General features: G+C 40.4%; 1 protein-coding gene and 1 pseudogene across 4 annotated transcripts in view; one reads left to right on the top strand and one right to left on the bottom strand.

The window, feature by feature from the left end:
* The window catches only part of SPAG9 (sperm associated antigen 9), a 156,505-nt gene extending 141,006 nt beyond the window's left edge, over positions 1–15,499 (bottom strand). For all 4 annotated transcript variants that reach the window (XM_068977188.1, XM_068977191.1, XM_068977187.1 and 1 more), the window contains exon 1: positions 15,197–15,499. In XM_068977188.1, the coding sequence (XP_068833289.1) occupies positions 15,197–15,499 (303 nt within the window). The remainder of the gene's footprint in view (positions 1–15,196) is intronic.
* Positions 15,500–18,768: 3,269 nt separating this feature from the next.
* LOC138083631 (mitotic-spindle organizing protein 1 pseudogene) lies at positions 18,769–19,043 on the top strand (annotated as a pseudogene).
* Positions 19,044–20,894: the final 1,851 nt, after the last annotated feature.

Raw genomic sequence — 20,894 nt, 5'->3', positions numbered from 1 at the left:
TGAAAGTACTATGAAAGGAGGATAGTATGCCATGGGAAGATATAAAATGGGTACAACCCATACTTTAGCGTCGTAAAAGGCATTCCAGAATTGAAACCTGAAACATGAATAATGGTAGCCAGGCAATCGAAGAGAAAGAGAGTGCCATGCAAAGAGGCAGCTTTTAAGAAGGCCTGGAGAAACTACCTTTTACATAACAAACTCAAGGTGTTCAGTGTGGCTCTAAAAGGAAAAGATTAGACTAGTAAAGTCAGAAGCAGCCAGACTACAAGGCCTTGTATGTTAGGAACTTTAGTCAATTCAAAAACAGATTTTAGACAGACCCACTAAAGGCTTTTACATGTGGAAACGATCTGATCAGATTGCCATTTTGGAGAGATCCAGGCACAGTGTGATGGACAATGTGTAGGCTTGCAATACAGGATGCAAATAGATCATTTATGGGACAGTTTGAGTTGCCCATTTATTTATTCAGAAATATTCAAAGGGTATTTCTTATGTGCCAGACCTGGTATCCAGTTTGAATGAAAGAAGCTCCAGCTCTTCATAGTAGTAAGCTTTACTTTCAGAGTAGTAAAAATAGTTTTGAAAAGTAAAGAGATTCCAGATATATTTAGGAGTTGAAAACAAAAGAAGGCAGCAATGGGGATGAAGGAGAGAGAACAGTTAAGTATGATGACCTGGCTTCTGGCTAGGTAGACAGTGGTATCTACTCAGGAAGAGAATGAGCAAAGCAAGCTTGTGAGTTCAGTTCAGTTTTGGACATGCTGGGAGACATTCATGTCCAATAAGCAACAGTAATATGTACCTGAAACTCCAGAGAGAGAGATCTGGACTTAAAAGACTGTTCTTTGTAAGCTATCAGCTCCAAAAAGGAAGAATTTTGTTTTACTCACCACTGTATCCCAATAGCCACAGTACCAGGCACACAGCTGGCCTTCAATAAATATCTGTTAAATGAATGAATGAAATACACTATTTTGCAATAGTCAATAAAATGGTCACCAAACTGATCAGAATGGATTATATGAGCTAGGCAGCGTACAGAGTGAGACCTTAAGGGGATCTTAGAAAAAGCACCAAAGAACACCAATGCTAACGAGAGTAAGAATAATCCACAGATAAGCAAGAGGAAAACCAAGAGATTTCAAAGTTAGAGAACCAAAATATATGTTTCTTACAGAATAAGTGACCAAAAGAGACAAATGTTGCTAAGAAGTATGAGGAATAAGAAAAGAGAAGAAAGACATCTGAGAGTGTGATTTACTTTTGTGAATTTTCTTATTTTTTTCTTCTTTTTGGTTTTTGTTTTTTGGTTGAGCCACACAGAACTTGGTCCTCCTACTAGGGATCAAACCTGTGCCACTGCAGTAAAAACATGGAGTTCTAACCACTTAGTGCCAGGGAATTCCTATCACCTTTGTGAATTTTCAAGAATATGAGGAGGAGAAATTCTAGTATGCCTAACATTTCATATCTAAATAATGACTCTACATATCTAAATAATGAGATGGACTGCTTACCCTTATAAACTTGTTTGTTCTATCTAACATCCCTGCCTCTCCACTCTGTATCACCTCACCTCTATTTCCTGTGTAACACGTACCACAATCTATAATTAACTGGTTTGTTATTACAATATAAACTGTAAGAAAGGAAGGGCTACTTTTCTTGTCTGATCTGTTTGTGGACACATTCCCAGAGTCTAGAATAGTGCCTGGCTCAATAAATATTTCTTTTTTCTGATCATTCATGTGTCCTGTTTATCTCCCTATGGGAATGGGATAGGGAAGAACTCAAAGATTATGGAGATTCCTCTCAGCCCTTAAAAAAATACCTGCAAGAAAAGCAAGTAAAAATACACTTTAGGGACTTCCCTGGCAGTTCAGTGATTATGACTCCGTGCTTCCAATGCAGGGGGCGTGGCTTCTATCTTGGCTGAGAAACTAAGATCCCATGTGCTTCCTGGTGTGGCCAAAAAATAAATTTAAAAGAAACCAAGATTTTAAAAGAAAAAATATTTTAAAGCACAGCAACAGAATCGAGAAACACAAAAATCCTAAATTCGTCCCCTATAGAGGATCTAATCAGCGGGAGCGCAAATTACAAGGAAAAAATTCTTCTAGGGCTCTATAATCCTAGTGGAGCAGGTAAACAATCAGAAACAAGGTACCCTAAAATATATGCAAGACTAAAAAAAAAGTTGCCAGAGAAAACATTAAATGGAGGGTAGTTTCTCAATCTCTGCATTTCAAAGCTTAAAACGGGAAAAATAATCCATTAAACTTTTATACTATAATCTTAAAAAAAAATTAGACAATTTTAACTGCTTTGTAGAACTCAGGTTTAAATTTCTATTTATAGAAAAGTAGTTAAACTGCAATAATTTTTTCCTTTCCAGATGAGTGCCATTAGCTCACTATAAAAACACTAACTTACTCATCTTTATAACCAACACATGCTCTGCTCTAAAAAATTAACTCACAGACTTCCCTAGTAGTCCAGCGGTGAAGACTGTGCTTCCAGTGCAGAGGATGTGGGTTCAATCCCTGGTTGGAAAACTAACATCCCATATGCTATTCAGTACAGCAAAAAAAAAAAAAAAGCAAAACACAAACTCAAACGGAATACTAGATATTAGAAAATGTTCTCCTATGTAAATAAAGTTATGACTATATGGTAGAATGCATTAATTTTTATGATAAGTACTTTTAAGTACTGAAGGGCGAAATGTCATAACATCTGCAATGTACTTTGAAATGGTTCACAATGTAAAAATATGTGTATGCATGTGTGTGTGTGTGTGTGTGTAAAATTTGTTGCTGCTGTTCAGTCACCAAGTTGTGTCCAACTCTTAGTGATCTCACACACTGCAGCACACCAGACAGGCTTCCCTGTCCTTCATACCTCCTGGAGCTTGCTCAGACTCATGTCTGTTGAATTGGTGAGCTGTCTAACCATCTCATCCTCTGCCACCCTCTTCTCCTTTGGCCTTCGATCTTTCCCAACATCAGGGACTTCTCCACTGAGTCGGCTCTTCATGTCAGGTGGCCAAAGTATTGAAGCTTCAGCATCAGTCCTTCCAATTGATTTCCTTACATTTAAGAATTTGATCCATTTTATTTTTGTGCATGGTGTTAAGAGAACATTCTAATCTCATTATTTTACATGTAACTGTCCAGTTTTCCCCCCACCATTTATTGAAGAGACTGTCTTTCTCCACTGTATATTCTCGCCTCCTTTGTCATACACTAAGTGACAATTAACTGAATAGCAAGGAGAGATAAGAAAGCCTTCTTCGGTGATCAACGCAAAGAAAGAAATAAAGGGAAACAGTAGAATGGGAAAAATTAAAGATCTCTTCAAGAAAATTGGAGATACTAAGAGAACATTTCATGAAAATATGGGCACAATAAAGGACAGAAATGGTATGGACCTAACAGAAGCTGAAGATATTAAGAAGATGTGGCAAGGATACACAGAAGAACTATACAAAAAAGATCTTCATGACTCAGATAACCATGATGGTGTGCTCACTCACCTAGAGCCAGGCATCCTGGAGTGTGAAGTCAAGTGGACCTTAGGAAGCATCACTACAAACAGTTAGTGGAGGTGATGGAATTTCAGTTGAGCTATTTCAAATCCTAAAAGATGATGCTGTGAAAGTGCTGCACTCAATACGCAAGCAAACTTGGAAAACTCAGCGTGGCCACAGGACTGGAAATGCTCAAAATTCTCCAATCCAGGCTTCAACAGTACATGAACCATGGATTTCCAGACGTTCAAGCTGGATTTAGAAAAGGCAGAGGAAAAAGAGTTCAAAGTGCCAACATCCATTGGATCATGAGAGTTCCAGAAAAACATCTACTTCTGCTTTATTGACTAGGCCAAAGCTTTTGACTATGTGGATCACAAACTGTGGAAAATTCTTCAAGAGATGGGAATACCAGACCACCTGACCTGCTTCCTGAGAAATCTGTATGCAGGTTAAGAACCAACAGTTAAAACCAGACATGGAACAACAGACTGGTTCCAAATTGGGAAAGTAGTACATCAAGGCTGTATATTGTCACCATGCTTATTTAACTTACGTGCAGAGTACACCAAGTGAAATGCCAGGCTGGATGAAGCACAAGCTGGAATCAAGATTGCCAGGAGAAATATCAATAACCTCAGATATGCAGATGACACCACCCTTACGGCAGAAAGTGAAGAAGAACTAAAGAGCCTCTTCATGAAAGTGAAAGAGGAGAGTGAAAAAGTTGGCTTAAAACCCAACATTCAAAAAACTAAGATCATGGCATCCAGTTCCATCACTTAATGGCAAATAAATAGGAAAACAATGGAAACAGTGACAGACTTTATTTTCTGAGCTCTAAAATCACTGCAGATAGTGACTGCAGCCATGAAATTAAAAGGTACTTGCTCCTTGGAAGAAAAGCTATGACCAACCTTGACAGCATATTAAAAAGTAGAGACATTACTCTGCCAGCAAAGGTCCGTCTAGTCAAAGCTATGGTTTTTCCAGTAGTCATGTATGGATGTGAGAGCTGGACTATAAAGAAAGCTGAGCACTGAAGAATTGATGCTTTTGAACTGTGGTGTTGGAGAAGACTCTTGGGAGTCCCTTGGACTGCAAGGAGATCCAACCAGTCCATCCTAAAGGAAATCAGTCCTGAATATTCACTGGAAGGACTGATGCTGAAGATGAAACTCCAAAACTTTGGCCACCTGATGCAAACAAAAGACCCTGATGCTGGGAAAGATTGAAGGCAGGAAGAGAAGGGAAATATTGAAGGCAGGAGGAGAAGGGGAAGACAGAGGATGAGATGGTTGGATGGCATCACCAACTCAATGGACATGAGCTTGAGCAGGCTCCAGGAGTTGGTAATGGACAGGGAAGCCTGGTGTGCTGCAGCCCATGGGGTCGCAAAAGTCAGACATGACTGAGTGACTGAACTGAACTGACCATGGGTATGCATGTGTTTATTTCTGGGCATTCTATCTTGTTTCACTGGTCTATATTTGTTTTTGTGCCAGTACCACACTCTTGATTACTGTACCGTTACAGGATAGTCTGAAGTCGTTTTGAGTCACTTCAATCATGTCCGACTCTCTGCGACCTCGTGGGCTGTAGCCTGCCAGGCTCCTCTGTCCATGGCATTCTCCAGGCAACAACTGGAGTGGGCTGCCATGCCCTCCTCCAGGAATCTTCCCGACTCAGGAATCAAACCCACATCTGCACTGGCAGGCAGGTTCTTTACCACTGATGCCACCTGGGAAGTCTGAAGTCGGGACCCTGATTTCTCCAGATTCATTTTTCTTTCTCAGGATTGCTTTGGCTATTTGGGGTCTTTTGTGTTCCCATATAAATTTTAGAATTTGTTGTTCTAGTACTGGGAAAAGTGTCAGTGATAATTTGATATAAATTGCATTAAATTGAAAGATCACCTTAGGAAGTATAGTCATTTTGACAATATTGATTCTTCCAATCCCAAAACACAGTATATCCTTCCATCTGTTTGTGCTATCTCCAACTACTTTCATCAGTGTCTTATACTTTTCAGAATACAAGTCTTTGGACTTCTAAGGTAGGTTTATTTCCAGGTATTACATTCTTTTTGATGTGATGGTAAAAGATTGCTTCCTTGATTTTTCTTTCTGATCTTTTGATGTTAGTATACAGAAATGCAAGAGATCTGCATATTAATTTTGAATCCTACAACTTTACCAAATTCACTGATGAGCCCTAGTGTTTTTCTGGTAGCATCTTTAGGATGTTCTGTGTATAGTATCATGCATATCAAACAGTAACAATTTTACTACTTCTTTTCCAATTTATATTACTTTTATTTCTTTCTCTTGATTGCCATGGCTAGGACTTCCAAAACTATGTTAAATAAAAGTGGTGACAATGGACATTCTTGCCTTGCTCCCAATCTTAGAAGCAATGAATTCAGCTTTTCATCACTGAGAATGATGTCAGCAATGGGTTTGTCATATATGGCCTTTATTATGGCCTCTATTCCCACTTTCTAGAGAGCTTTTATCATAAATGGGTGTTGAATTTTATCAAAAGCTTTTTCTGCATCTACTGAAATGATCATATGCTTTCTTTTTATTCTCACTTTGTTAATGTGGTGCATCACACTGACTGATCTGTGGATACTTAAGAATCCTTGCATCTCTGGGATAAATCCCACTTGATCATGGTGAATGACTCTTTTAATGTCTTGTTGAATTCAGTTTGCTAGTATTTTGCTGAGGATTTTTGCATCTATATTCATCAGTATCAGTTCAGTTCAGTTTCTCAGTCGTGTCCAACTCTTTGCAACCCCCATGGACTGCAGCACACCAGGCTTCCCTGTTTATCAACAACTCCCAGAGCCTGCTCAAGCTCATGTCCATCGAGTCTGTGATGCCATCCAACCATCTCACCCTCTGTCATCAGTATAATTGGCCTATAATCTTTTCTTTTGATATCTTTGGTTTTGGTATCAGGCTGATGGTGGCCTCACAAAATGAGCATGGCAGTATTCCTTCCTCTGCAATTTTTTTATAACAGTTTCAGAAGGATAGGTGTTAACTCTTCTCTAAATGTCTGATAGAATTCACCTGTGAAGCCTTCTGGTCCTGGACATTTGTTTGCTGGAAATTTTTTAACTACTGTTTCAATTTCAGTACTTGTGAATCATCTGTTGACATTTTCTATTTCTTCTTGGTTCAGTCTTGGAAGGCTGCACCTAAGAATCTGTCCATTTCTTCCAGGCGGTCCATTTTATTGGCACATAGTTGTTTGTGGTAGCGTCTTATGATCCTTTGTATTTCTGTGTTGTCAGTTGTAACTTCTCCTTTTTCATTTCTAGTTTTATTGATGTGAGTCCTCTCCTTTTTTCTTGATGAGCCTGGCTAGAGGTTTATCAATTTTGCTTATCTTCTTAAAGAATCAGCTTTTAATTTCATTGATCTTTGCTACTGTTTTCATCTTTATTTCATTTATTTCTGCTCTGATTTTTGTGTAATTTTTTTCCTTCTACTAAATTTGGGCTTTGTTCCTCTTTCTCTAGATGCTTTAGGGGTAAGGTTAGTCTGTTTATTTGAGATACTTCTTGTTTCCTAAGGTAAGATGGTATTGCTATAAATGTCCCCCTTAGAACTCCTTTTGCTGTATCCCCAAAGTGTTGGACCATCATGTTTTCATTGTCATTTGTCTCTAGCTATCTTTTTATTTCCTCTTTGATTTCTTTAGTGATCCATTAGCTGTTCAGTGACATATGTTTATCCTCCACGTATGTGTGTTTTTCTTAGTTTCTTCCCCTGTAATTGATTTCTAATCCCATAGCATTGTGGTCAGATAAGATACTTGATATAATTTCAATTTTCTTAAAGTTATCGAGGCTTGATTTGTGGCCCAAGATATGATCTGTCCTGGACAATGTTCCGTGTGCACTTGAGAAGAAAGTGTATTTAGCAGCTTTCAGATGGAATATTCTTTAAATATCAGCAGGGACATTACTTTGCCGACCAAGGTCCGCCTAGTCAAGGCTATGGTTTTTCCTGTGGTCATGTATGGATGTGAGAGTTGGACTGAAAAGAAGGCTGAGTGCCAAAGAATTGATGCTTTTGAACTGTGGTGTTGGAGAAGACTCTTGAGAGTCCCTTGGACTGCAAGGAGATCCTACCAGTCCATTCTGAAGGAGATCAACCCTGGGATTTCTTTGGAGGGAATGATGCTGAAGCTGAAACTCCAGTACTTTGGCCACCTCATGCTAAGAGTTGACTCACTGGAAAAGACTCTGATGCTGGGAGGGATTGGGGGCAGTAGGAGAAGGGGACAACCGAGGATGGGATGGCTGGATGGCATCACGGACTCGATAGACATGAGTCTGAGTGAACTCCGGGAGATGGTGATGGACAGGGAGGCCTGGCGTGCTGCAATTCACGGGGTTGCAAAGAGTCGGACACGACTGAGCGACTGAACTGAACTGAACTGAAAGTCCATTTGATCTAATGTGTCATTTAAGACCTGTGTTTCCTGATTTTCTGTGTGGACGATCTGTCTCTTGATGAGAGTGAGTTATTAAAATCCCCCAAAATTATTGTTTTTCTGTTGATTTTTCCTTTTACGGCTGTTAGTATTTGCCATAGATATTGAGGTATTCCTATGTTGGATACACACATATACATATATACAATTGTTATATTTTCTTGTATTGATCTTTTGATCATTATATAGTATCCTTCTTTGTCTCCGGTAACATTCTTTATTTTGAAATCTATTTTGTCTGATATGAGTACTGCTACTCCAGCTTTCTTTTATTTCCATTTGCATGGATACTTTTTTCTATCCCCTCACTTTCAGTCAGTATGTGGGCACCAGAAGTCTTGAGTGAATTCCAAGGCCTTGTACTGAAGCTAATAACTAAATATCACTGGCCAAAATTTCAAAATGTATAGAATTCATACATATATATTTTTAAATATCACCTTTTTTGATAGACACATTACATACATTATTAAACTGCTTCTATGCTTTTACTTCTTATCTCAACCTAGAAATTTAGGTAATAGCTACATTCTTTCTAAGTGCTGAGCACAGCAAAAAAAAAAAAAAAAAAGGTGTTTTTAAAATAACTCAACCATTAGTCAAGGGAACAAAAGAAAATGTATTTGGCTACATTATTCTAATACTAGTTCTCCTGGGAACCAAAAGTATTTAAGTACATAGTGTGTAGTTAAAGGTAAGCTAAGGAATCCAAGAAACTCACTCACCAAACACAGGCACAGAATTGGATCAGTGACCTGTGTCATATGCCACAGTAATCTAGTAAGTCATTTTTACTCAACTAATCCATCCTGGTACCTTGGCCATTTTCATAGTCTCTTTTGTGATTTTAAATAAGTAAAACGTGAATGTCACTAGCCCAGGGACACATAATAGATACTAACAAACTTAAATTCAGAAATCTCTGAAAGGTAAACGGTAAACTGTTAGCTCCTCAGTTGTGTCTGACTCTTTGCGACCCCACAGACTAGCTTGCCAGGCTCCTCTGTCCACGGAATTTTCCAGGCAAGAATACTAGAGTGGGTTGCGATTCCCTTCTCCAGGGGATCTTCCTGACCCAGGGATCAAACCTGGGTCTCCTGCTGCAGGCAGATTCTTTACCATCTGAGCCACCAAGAAATCCTGAAGGTAAATGGTAAGATCTATCTTAATAGCTAAACAATAATTATCTCTGATTACCATTTCAAAAGGTGACATACACACCCTCTCATCAAAGTAAGCAAGAAGAACAAACAGATTGTTCATTTCAGAACGTGCCTGGAAGTAGGGACTGACAGGCAAGGACATATCTACTCTGACAAGGGGCAGTGTGAAGCTTATTTCAATAGATCAGCAAAAAAAAAAAAAGATATTTTCAAAATATGAAAATATGTATTTTTAAAATGTATTGGTTTTATGTATAAATTCATTTGCATATACAGAGATCAACGAAGCACTAAAGTGTATTTTGAGCATTCTAAAACTTAGGTTTAAAGAAGTTAAGATATAACAGTCCAAAAAGCTGTTGACCCTTGCTGTAACTAAACCAAGACAGAGAAATGAAGTCAGCACCTCAGTTATCCTTGGACCAAAAATCTTTAGTTCCCTAAAGATACCACAAGATACTGGTTTTAAAAACCACTGGATTTCTTGGATTCCTTAGCTTACCTTCCTTGGTGGCTCCATGGAAAAGATTCTGCCTGCCAATGAAGGAGATACGGGTTCAATCCCTGATGCAGGAAGATCCCACATGCCACAGAACAGCTAAGCCTGTGTGCCACAACTACTGAGCCTGTGCTCTAGAGCCCAGAAGCCGAAACTCCTGAAGTCCACACGCCCTAGAGCCCGTGCTGCATGACAAAAGAAGCCACGGCAATGAGAAGCCTGCACACCACAACTAGAGAACAGCCCCGCTCACCACAATGAGAGAAAAGCCCATGCAGCAACAAACGCCAGCACAGCCAAACATAAATAAATAAGATTAAAATTAAAAAACACTGAACAAGTGGTTTGAAAACTTCACGTCAAATGTTCAATGGACCAGCAAACTGCTCTGTACTAACAGATCATCTGCGCATATAAATAAAACACCATTCCACTACTGCTCCACTGTAGTGAAATAAACCTACTTTTAAAATTATTATTATTTGCCTCACTGTGCAGTATGGGGGCTCTTAGTCCGTCCCTCCCCCACAACCAAGGATCAAACCCATGCCCCTGTAGTGGAAGCTCAGAGTTCTAACCACTGGACCACCAGGGGATCCCCAAAACCTACTTAATAGCAAATTAAACTCCTTTTGATACCAGAGTAATAGAATTAAAACTAAAGAACCATCATAAATATCAATTCAAATAACAACTTTGCCAAAGAAACAAAATAAACAACGTTGAAGCAAATACGGAATTTCTGTTTTTAAGATCCTAAGTCCTCAACAAATATAAGCTACAGTATTCAAAATTACTCTTCACTCCTGTCTTGAACTGAAAAGACTTCAAATATTCCTTTCTAAGTGTTTATTGAAGAAGTTAACTTTCATTATAAATTATTTCACAAACAAAAATTAATTTCCTTAGCATTTTTGAATAACATATTTTTATGCGGACTTCCCTGGTGGTCCAGTGGCTGAGGCTCCTCACTCCCAATGCAGGGGGCCTTGGTTCAATCCCTCATTAGGGAGTGTGGTCCCACATGCTGCAATTACAGATCCTGCATGACGCAACTAAGACCAGGCACAGCCTCAATAAATAAATTTTAATTTTAAAAAATAATATATTCTCATGAAAGAATGAGAACTACAACATCAATATCCACGCCTGCCTTCCTGCCCACAAATCTTATCATTCACTCTCATGTGCACAGACTTGCAAAGAAAACAACCTGATAACAAGTCTTCTTATGCTGTGCTGCGCTTAGTGGCTCAGTCGTGTCGCACTCTGCGACCCCATGGACTGCAGCCTGCCAGGCTCCTTGGTCCATGGGGATTCTCCAAGCAAGAATACTGGCGTAGACTGCCAGGCCCTCCTCTGGGGATCTTCCCAACCCAGGGATCAAACCCAGGTCTCCCGCATTGCAGGTGAGTTCTTCACCATCTGAGCCACCAGGGAAGCCCATGAATACTGAAGTGGGTAGCCTATCCCTTCTCCAGGGAATTTCCTGACCCAGGAATCAAACTGGGGTCTCCTGCATTGCAGGAGGATTCTTTACCAGCTAAGCTACCAGGGAAGCCCGTAAGTCTTCATATAAAATATCAATTGTTACTGCTTTAAGTGCTGATTCATTGGAAAAAAGTTAATTAGAAAATTCTCAGTAATATCCCTCACCTATGCATTTAATCACTTCATTTTAGACAAAAACCCACAGAAAAGCAGTCCTAAAAACCACATAATCACACCATCCTCTTCCCAGCAAAGATATTCTGTCTTCATATATGCTTCTCCTACTCAAGGAGGATGAAGAGGGTACATCTTCGTTTTTATGTGCAATCTCCCTCCAGTCAATCACGCTAAACTCTCACTTTAAAACTAAATTCACTGTGTATGACTGGATCACTTTGCTATGCATCTGAAATTAACACAGCACTGCAAATCAACTATACTTCAATAAAAAAAAATTTTAAACGAATTTCTTAAGAAAAGTTTTCTTTAATTCATTTGCCTATTTCAGGGAAATTTTTTTTTAATTACTCAAAACAAATCATGTCTATTCTAAAAGAATCAGAATTTACACAAACATAAAAAACACTAACATATTCTTCCTAAGAATAACATCTCTCTCTAGATTTTTTTTTTTTGGTCTGTGTCACACAACTTGTGAACTGTTTTTGTAATCCATGATTTAACAGATCAATTGTTCATAGATTCACAGGTTTACCTTGGATAGAGTAGACAGGAAATGTTGAGCTGAAGAAGTGAAATTTAAGCTGAGTCAAAAGTGAGGAGCTAGTCAGGATAAAGCTCTAAGGGAAAAGTATTCTAGGCCAAGGGGGTGAAGGCATCAGACAGTAGTTGGTTAAATGGAAAAATATATATATGGTTGGGGACTTCCCTGGTGGTTCAGTGGCTAAAGCTTCGTGCTTCCAATGCAGGGGACCAGGGTTACATCCCTGGTCAGGGAACTAGATCCCACATGCCTCAATAAGGTCAAAGATCTCGTGTGCCACAACTAAGACCTGGCACACACATAAATAAATATTTTAAATATATACTGTTGTTGTTCAGTCGCTAAGTCATACTCGATTCTTGGCAACCCCATGGACCACAGAATGCCAGGTTTTCCAGCCCTTCATTATCTCCTGGAGTTTGCTCAAATTCAAGTTGATTGAGTCATTGCTGACATCCTACCAGCACATCCTCTGTCGCCCCCTTCTCCTCAAGCCCTCAATACTTCCCCAGCATCAGGGTCTTTTCTATCGAGTCCATGCCTCGCATCAGGTGGTCGAAGTGTTAGAGCCGCACCATCAGTCCTTCCAATGAATATTCAAGGTTGATTTCCTTTAGGACTGACTGGTTTGATCTTGCTGCCCAAGGGACTCTCAACAGTCTTCTCCAGCACCACAATTTAAAAGCATCAGTTCTTCAGTGCTCAGCCTTCCTTATGGTTCAGCTCTCACATCCATACATCACTACGGGAAAAACCACAGCTTTGACTACATATATATATATATATGGCTGGAGCAGGAAGCCCAAAGGGGAGAGTGGTAAGCTATAAAATGAGATTTCTTGACTAGGATTTGAAGCTGGTTATAAATCTATATAAAATCAGCCCTTCTTCAGATTATTTTTATAGACTCAAAACCAGCAGGTTAACTCGTCACAACAAATTCAAATTAAAGCAAAGAAAAAGACAGAAGGTATTCAAATTAAGTAGTATCATTATAATAAAGACTACATTTCCTATTTAAAGGCCACAAAACTTAGAGAAAATTAAACACAGAATCATTTCTGCAAGTTTACCTGAGAGAGACTGAATTTCTGAGTACTTGGGTAAAACTTGATCCATGATCTTACATGAAAACTAGTAACAAGACGACTTTACATTTGCGGTCATCTAGCCATCAACATTCTTAGTCTCAGGTCATGCTTCATTACATAGAACTTACCGGCACATTTGAAAAAGCATCAATTACAAAAGAACTCATTGGATAGCCACTTTTTACATGTCATTTACTTAAGAAATTAATATATAATCCAGAGTCTAGCAGCTTAGTTAGTTGTATTTTCTGATTCTGCAACCTGTGGCAGATGGTCTTCCTGGCATGCATGACCCTGGCATTTTGCCCATGTTTACATGGACTGACAGGAGTTTAAGGCTGATGGGAGTAATTTCTTGCTTTATAAAATTATCTATTTATTTACTTATGGCTATCCTGGGTCTTTGCTGCTGTGCGTGGGCTTTCTCTAGTTGCAACGAGCTGGATGAGGGGGAACAACTCTTCCTTGGGGTGTGCAGGTTTCTCCCTGCGTGGCTTCTCCTGTTGCAGAGCACAGGCTCTAGGGTGCGTGCGTTTCATTAGCTGTCAAGTGCACAGGCTTAGCTGCCCCACGCCATGTGGAATGTTTTCAGAACACAGATCAAACCTCTGTCCCCTGCATTTCCAGGCAGACTCTTAACCACTGGAGCACTGGGGAAGTCCAACAATTTCTTTTATCTGTGATAATAAAGTCATGCCGGGCCTGTTCCTCACCTGTGTGTATATTCGGTTAATTCCACAGTCTTCCCATGTACATCCATAAAATAGCAAGGGCCTCTCTGAGCATGAAGACATGGCAAGTCATCTCAGGAGTAGTACATAAGCTCCATTCCATAAAGAGTGCTAGTAAACTAGTGGAAATTGTGATTCATCCTTAGATTTTCTTTTCCAACCTTTCCTTCCATATATACTTGGAAATACTTTTGGAATAAAGTCAGTTTTGTTTGGCAAATTCATTAGCATCCCTTTGAGACAAATGGATCGCAAAATCAGAACTAAAAAGCATCATGCAGTCAAACTTAAGGAAAACAACAACTATTTGACCTCATACAAAGGTATTAAGTAAAAAAAGTTTACATGGTGGTACTATTTAGTGTCAGGAAATGAGCTGCACATCTTTAAAACTTTTCAATTATTTCTGAAAGACAGTATGTCATTCCTTCAATAATTAGTTATTTAGCTTCCTTCTATCACCATATATTTACCCAGGTTTGCTAGACGCTCAGGAAACAAAGATGAACAGGACACTTCACCTACATCAGATAAATTCCACAGAAATAATGCCAGCATATACTGAAAGCTAGAATCCTTGACCACCTCAAGAAGTTAAAACACCTATCACTTGCACTCCAGAGCTCCAAAAGGTTGGGGCACCGAGGTCACTAAAGTTAAAAGCTGAGGTATTATAAAGTTAAAAGCTGGCCAAGTGCAGTCTCTGAAAAGAGTTGCCAACTGTCACCCACATCTCCTTAACCCGCCCCCTACCACTTCCCCGTCCTTTTTATAGTTTTTAAAGGGAACTGTCCAAGGTTACCACCTGACAAGGAAGAGTGCATTGATGTGGTATACCAATACAATAAAATTGCATACTCTCCATATTTACAGAGTATTCCCATACATCTAAGTGTCGACAAAGTCTCAACCAACGCACGTAACACATAAAATAAAACTTCCTCAGTAGGGTTAAAATATCAAGAAACTGACCGAAAGAGGAAGATATCAAACTTCCCAAAGCAGCAACCCCCAGGAAAGGTACTGGAATCAGCGGAAGTTACATATCCAGGACAGTTGTTTAAAGGCGCTCCACCCACCACCCCAAGGTAAAAGTTTGAAACGCCGTCTGACTACCCCCACGGTGGTCGGAAACTTTCCTAAACTACAAGAGGCAGGCAGATACCCTAAAATACCGCTCTCAGCCAACCCCAGGTGCCCTCAGGCCAGGCTGTGGCTTCCTCCCCAGGCCTTCTTCCCCCATCTCACTCTCTTCTCCAAGACACTCACCCATCTCCCTGGGCGTCCAATGCTGGCCGGGGGTACTGGGGCCTCTCGGCCGCCAGGCTCATTCCGACGAGCCTCGGACTGAGGCCTGCCCCAAGGAGGCTGGCGCGCCTCCCCTCCGAGACGGAGCGCGACCCCCCAGCCCTCGGGCCTGGCCCTCACCCTCCCCTCTGGCCGGCCTCACCTCCTCTGCGTGCTTGCGCAGCGCCTTCTCTCGCTCGTACTGGGTGATGAGCTGCTCGTTGTCGTCCCGGAGCAGCTCCAGCTCCACCTGGTGCTCTTGGTCCTGCGCGAACACCGAGTCCAGGTTCTCCAACACGGCTACCACCAGTGGCATCAGCTCCTTGACCACCTCCTCGTCGTAGCGCCCGATGAGCCGCTCGAACTCGCGGTAGATGGAGCCGGCCAGGCCGGACACCCGCTCCGACATCACGGCCCCGGAGCCGCCGGGCTCCTCCTGGTACACCACACCGTCCTCCAGCTCCATGGTGGCGGGCTGCCCGCCGGCCGGGGGCGTCTCCGGCTGAGGGGGCGACACGGGCCCGCACGGGACGGGGCCGCTGCGGCTGGCGCTGGGGCTGGGCCCGGCGGGGTGGGGGCCCGAGCCGGAGAAGGGGAGGGGTGAAGCGAGCGTATTCAGCCCAACCGCCGCTGCACCAACTGCCGGGGCGGCCGGGCTGCGCGCGCCACACGTCACTGAAGGGGCGGGATCCGCCCGTGTCAGCCCGTAGGGCGGGACCCCGCAGGAGGCCAGGCGCGGTCGGGGGCGGGGCCAATGCAGCACCCTGCGCCAGCGGAGGCGGCGTTGCGTCAATACTGGGCGCCGCGCGGACGTCTTGTAAGCCAATGGGAAAGACTGCGATAGGAGGGTGGTGAGAAGTACCCACCCCAGGCGCGATTTGCGGGCCGAGCCCCAAAGGAAACCGAGGGTTTCTGGAAGAGTGATTAGAATCCAGAATAGCTAACATTTTATTAGTTTTTACAGCGCACAAAGGGCTTTCATATTTGGGCCTCGTCGCAGGCTTGGTGCGGTAGACGTTTTGGCCTTCTTTCCACAGGCGCGGAAAGTAGGCCTGGAGAAGTTAATGGTTCACTCAAGGTCACGCAGCTAGAACAGGAAGGAGGCCGATCAGGGACTCAAAGCAGTTCTAAGAATTTGAGAATTCCGGACTCAGAGTAGTGGAAAACAGGGAAAGGGAAAGCAACCTTAACGGGGACAAGGTCCGCCTCAGTAATAAGGTGGTCTTGAATAGGAAAGAATTATTTGGGGTTAAGACAGTAAGGTTAGCCTTAAACAGAGAACGTGCAAAGCATCCTGGAGAAGAGTAAAACAAACTCCATTATCTTGCACTTTCCCAAACACTAGTTTCTCTCCTCACGGACTACTTGGGAAAGTGGTATTTCCTGGCTCCAAGCACCCTCCTTTCCTCTAATCTCTAAGCAGGACAGGCTAACGTGGGGTGGAGAGTAGAGGAGGAAAGAGGTGGAGTCACTAGGATGAGTAAGTCCGGTGGTACGTGAGGTCTCTCGCCGGCTGGTAGAAAATCACGTGTGGGGAATGACAACACCCAAACCTCGGGCGGGCTGAGTCAAGGATCACTTCCTGGTGTTCTGACCAGGAACAAATAGGGCAGAAAATACACCCCAAAGCCCGTGATCTCCGCGGCAGGTGACGGAAGAGTACTGTCGCCTCAACTCCTGTAAGAATAGGGCCAGGGAAGGCAAGATTTGAGTAAAGAATGGTTCAGTGGGGAATCAGCTACCTCCCAGGATCATAAAAACTCTCAGTTTGGTATTTACAAATTCAAGTTCTCTAAGTACGAACTAGTTCTCCAAAGTCTCCCAATCTGTGCCCAACTAGAGACCCACAAAAGCAGTAAGGAGGTGCAAAACTTAGCCTTACAAGGACACACGTGATTGAATTTGTGGCCTGTACTGTCCCCCTTTCGCACCCTCACCAAGCAGTCACCTCTTATTGTTTGTGTATATGTGTAGGTCTTAGATTTGCCGATCAGCTAGTTGGATATGTGCCCCAACTGCCCTTTCTTTTCTAAAGCTCGCATTTAAAAACCAGGAACTAATCTTCTCTGGATCTGTTTTTTCTTTTCTTTTTTCTCTCCTAAGGACTCTTACTTGGGCACCTATATTTATGTCTCTCTCTCTCTCTCTCTCTCTCTCTCTATATATATATATATATATATATATATATGTATATATATATGTATACACCTATATATATGCCTCTGTTTTCCCAGAAGTCCGAGGAGCAGAAAAACTTAGGGCAAGACTTTATTTTGTCTTTCCACACTATCACATCGGAAACTTTAGAGGGAAAAAATTGATATTCAGGTCTAAGATTATAACAAAGTCTTAATAGTAAGTGTGCTGAAGTATAAATTCAACATAGAAATATATGAGATATATATTTATATATTGCTTCCCAGATGGCGCTAGTGGTAAAGAACCCACCGCCAATGCAGGAAACAGACACAGGTTCAATCCCTGGTCAGGAAGATCCCCTGGAGAAGGAAGTGCAACCCACTCCAGTATTCTTGCCTGGAGAATCCCATGAACAGAGGAGCCTGGTAGGCTCCAGCCTGTAATGTTGTGGAGAGTTGGACAGGACTGAAGCGATTTAGCATGCACATGTATATGAACTAATTTTAAGCTTCTGCTAGCTCAGTGATCACATTTGTTTGAAACAACATTCTGCCAAATATCTATCAATTCTTGAATTAAAATATTATATATGCATATAATTAAATATTTATTATTCAACAACAAAAAGAAATGAAGTACATATTACAACATGGAAATACTGAACCTTGAAAATATTCTAAGAAAAAGAAGCCAGTCACAAAGGACCACATGAAAGATCAGTGGTTGCCTCAGGCTGGCTGGTGGAACAAGGGAAAATAAGAGCGAATGCTAAAGGGGATGGGTTTCTTTTGGGCCTAATGAAAATGTTATAAAATTGATTATGGTGATAGATAAGATACTGATATACTATATTATGATACTAATTATATATATTATTGGCTCATCTGGTAAAGAATCCGCCTGCAATGCGGGAGACCTGGATTTGATCCCTGGGTTGGGAAGATCCCCTGGAGAAGGGAAAGGCTACCCACTCCAGTATTCTGGCCTGGAGAATTCCATGGACAATATAGTCCATGGAGTCACAGAGTTGGACATGACTGAGCAACTTTCACTTTTTTTTCACTTTCTATACTAATATAATATGGACAGTATACTAATACTCTGAATTAAGTCATTGAATTGTACACTGTAAATGGTTTAATTATTTATGTGCCTGGGTGCTAATTTGCTTCAGTTGTGTCTGACTTTTTGCAACCCCATGGACTGTAGCCCATCAGGCTCCTCTGTCCATGGAATTCTCCAGGCAACAATATTGAAGTGGGTTGCCATAATCTCCTCCAGGGGATCTTCCAGACCCAGCAATCAAACCAGCGTGTCCTGGGGCTCCTGCATTTCAGGCATGTTCTTTACCAATGAACCACCAGGGAAGACCAGTTTAATTATATAGTGTGTGAATTGTATTTCAATAAAGCTGTTAAAACTAAATGAAATTTATGGCTATAATAACTTTATTCTAACCCAACAGAATTACATAATTTAGTGTGACAAAGTGGAAAGAAAACAGTTTTTAAATTGGGAATCTTATACTCTTAGTATGGACTGGTCGTTTTGAAGAACTTAGGCCAGAAACAAAAAAGTTAGTGGTTAAGAATCCACATGGAAGTTCCAGGTCAGGCCCTTCACCCGCCTCGCTCGACCCTCGCTATAACTAGGAGCCATGGTGCTGGGTCGGCGGCAGCAGCAGCAGTGAATCTGAATGCATCCTACTTGAGATTTCAAGAGTTTTGGATACTAGATTAGATATGGAAACTCTGTCTATATGTGTGCGGCTTTGTGAACAAGGAATTAACCCAGAAGCTTTATTATCAGTTATTAAGGAAATTCGCAAGGCCACAGAAGCCTTAAAGGCTGCTGAAAATATGACAAGCTGACTTTCTGAAGAAATCCTGATGGGCTATGTCAAGCTGTGTAAGAGGATTGAAGATTGCATTGTAGTCAAGAACATATCACTAACAATGAAATCACTGCATGTAGCAATGTGGAAACATTGTCCTTTTTAAAAGAATTATAAAACCATAGCTTTATAAATCGGTGGAAAGTGGCTCACAGAGAAAACTATCAGTTGTGTTTACATCACATCTTTTTTTTTTTTTTTTTTGCTTTAACTGCTCTAATGCTTTGGCATTGCTGTGTTCTTATTTATGTATTCCTAATTTATAGCTCTGATAGCTTTAATTTTCTAAGCAGTCTATCAGATGTGCACATCTGCTGTGCCTGGGTGAACTATAGTGGAACCCATCAGCAGTAATGTTGTAGTTAAGACTTGTTGACATTTCCATTACAAACTTAAATTTTGAATTGTTGAAGCAAAATTACTGTGGATTTATGTTGTATTATGCTGAAAGTTGACAGAATTTCCACTACCATGTGTGGATTTTTGATTTAGATTTATTATGTATATCAGAATCTTGTTTTTTATAAGAACATGGAAAACATGTTGTTAATCTGCTCTTTAAAAAAGATTATTTCTTTTTTTAAACATAAAGTTTGAGTGGCAGTTAATAGTGTGACCCAGATCATATTAATATTGATTAAAAAGTAAAACTTTTAGAAAACTTAGATTTTTAAAGGTAATGACAGAGCTTAGCTTAGTATTATTTGTCATTTGATTCATTTAAATTTAGGGAAGATATTAATTGAGAATGTTTTTCTAGGTTTTTAATCCATAATGAAACAATTGCAACATGAAAAGTCTTTTTACTTTTGTTAAATAAAAATAATTTGAGTGCTTACTTAATAAAATACCTTGAGTAGTTATCTAGTAAATCACCAAACAGGTGGTCTTTTACTTTTGTTAAATAAAAATAATTTGAGTGCTTACTTAATAAAATACCTTGAGTGGTTATCTAGTAAATCACCAAACAGGTGGTGACATTCAATGAATAATGTTACTATTTTCTGAAGGAATAAAGATTTCCAGTCATTAAACAAAAAATAATCATGTTTTCTGCATCAGGAATTCTGAATATGCCTTCCTAAGATCATTTTTGTGCGTCATTATTTTTACCCTGTAAGTTTTAACTAACTGAAGTGATGGTTCAAAATAAAGTTTAGAAAACTTAGGATAATATGGTTTCTGTTCCTCTAACAGAATCTCCATGAACAATTTTTTCCCAAGACTACTACAAATTGAATCTGATTTTTTAAGATTGTGTTAGCTTTCCAGTTAAATGATAGTACAAGCATATACTCTTTGGTAGCATATTTTGTTCTTCAAACAAACTAAAGTGCTTTTAATAAGGCTTAATAATATTTAATGGCAATCTTCTGTTCTATTTTAAAAATCTAGCCTTTTGACCACGTTGACTTTTGAATGGTGGTATCTTTACCAAGTACACTGAACATCTGTTGTAGGGAGAACAGTTTGGAGACAACAAAGGTTTTGATTTTAAGTTATCTATATGATTCAAAAACACTGCAAATACTGCATGTTGTTGCTTATGTAAAATCAGAAAGAACACACTCTTGTCAAGCTCCAAAATTTGTTTAGGTCATAAGAGTTAATAGTTTTATTTATAACTTTGTAGATTATGTTATTTATGTATGAAACAAAGCAGGGAAATATATTGAGAAGGAGTTCTGTTTACAGAGGACTTTAATGTGTTACATTTCTTAAATGTAAACATGTATTTTTAATGCATACTTAAGTAATACTTAAGGAAACCAAACAAAGTAATGATACAGTCGCATTGTTGCGCATGTTGTCAGTGTCCAAAACAAAA

The sequence above is a fragment of the Capricornis sumatraensis genome, chromosome 8 (assembly GCF_032405125.1).
Source record: "Capricornis sumatraensis isolate serow.1 chromosome 8, serow.2, whole genome shotgun sequence".
Lineage (NCBI taxonomy): Eukaryota > Metazoa > Chordata > Mammalia > Artiodactyla > Bovidae > Capricornis > Capricornis sumatraensis.
Note: the sequence above shows the minus strand (reverse complement) of the source record. Positions and strands in the feature narration are given on the sequence as shown.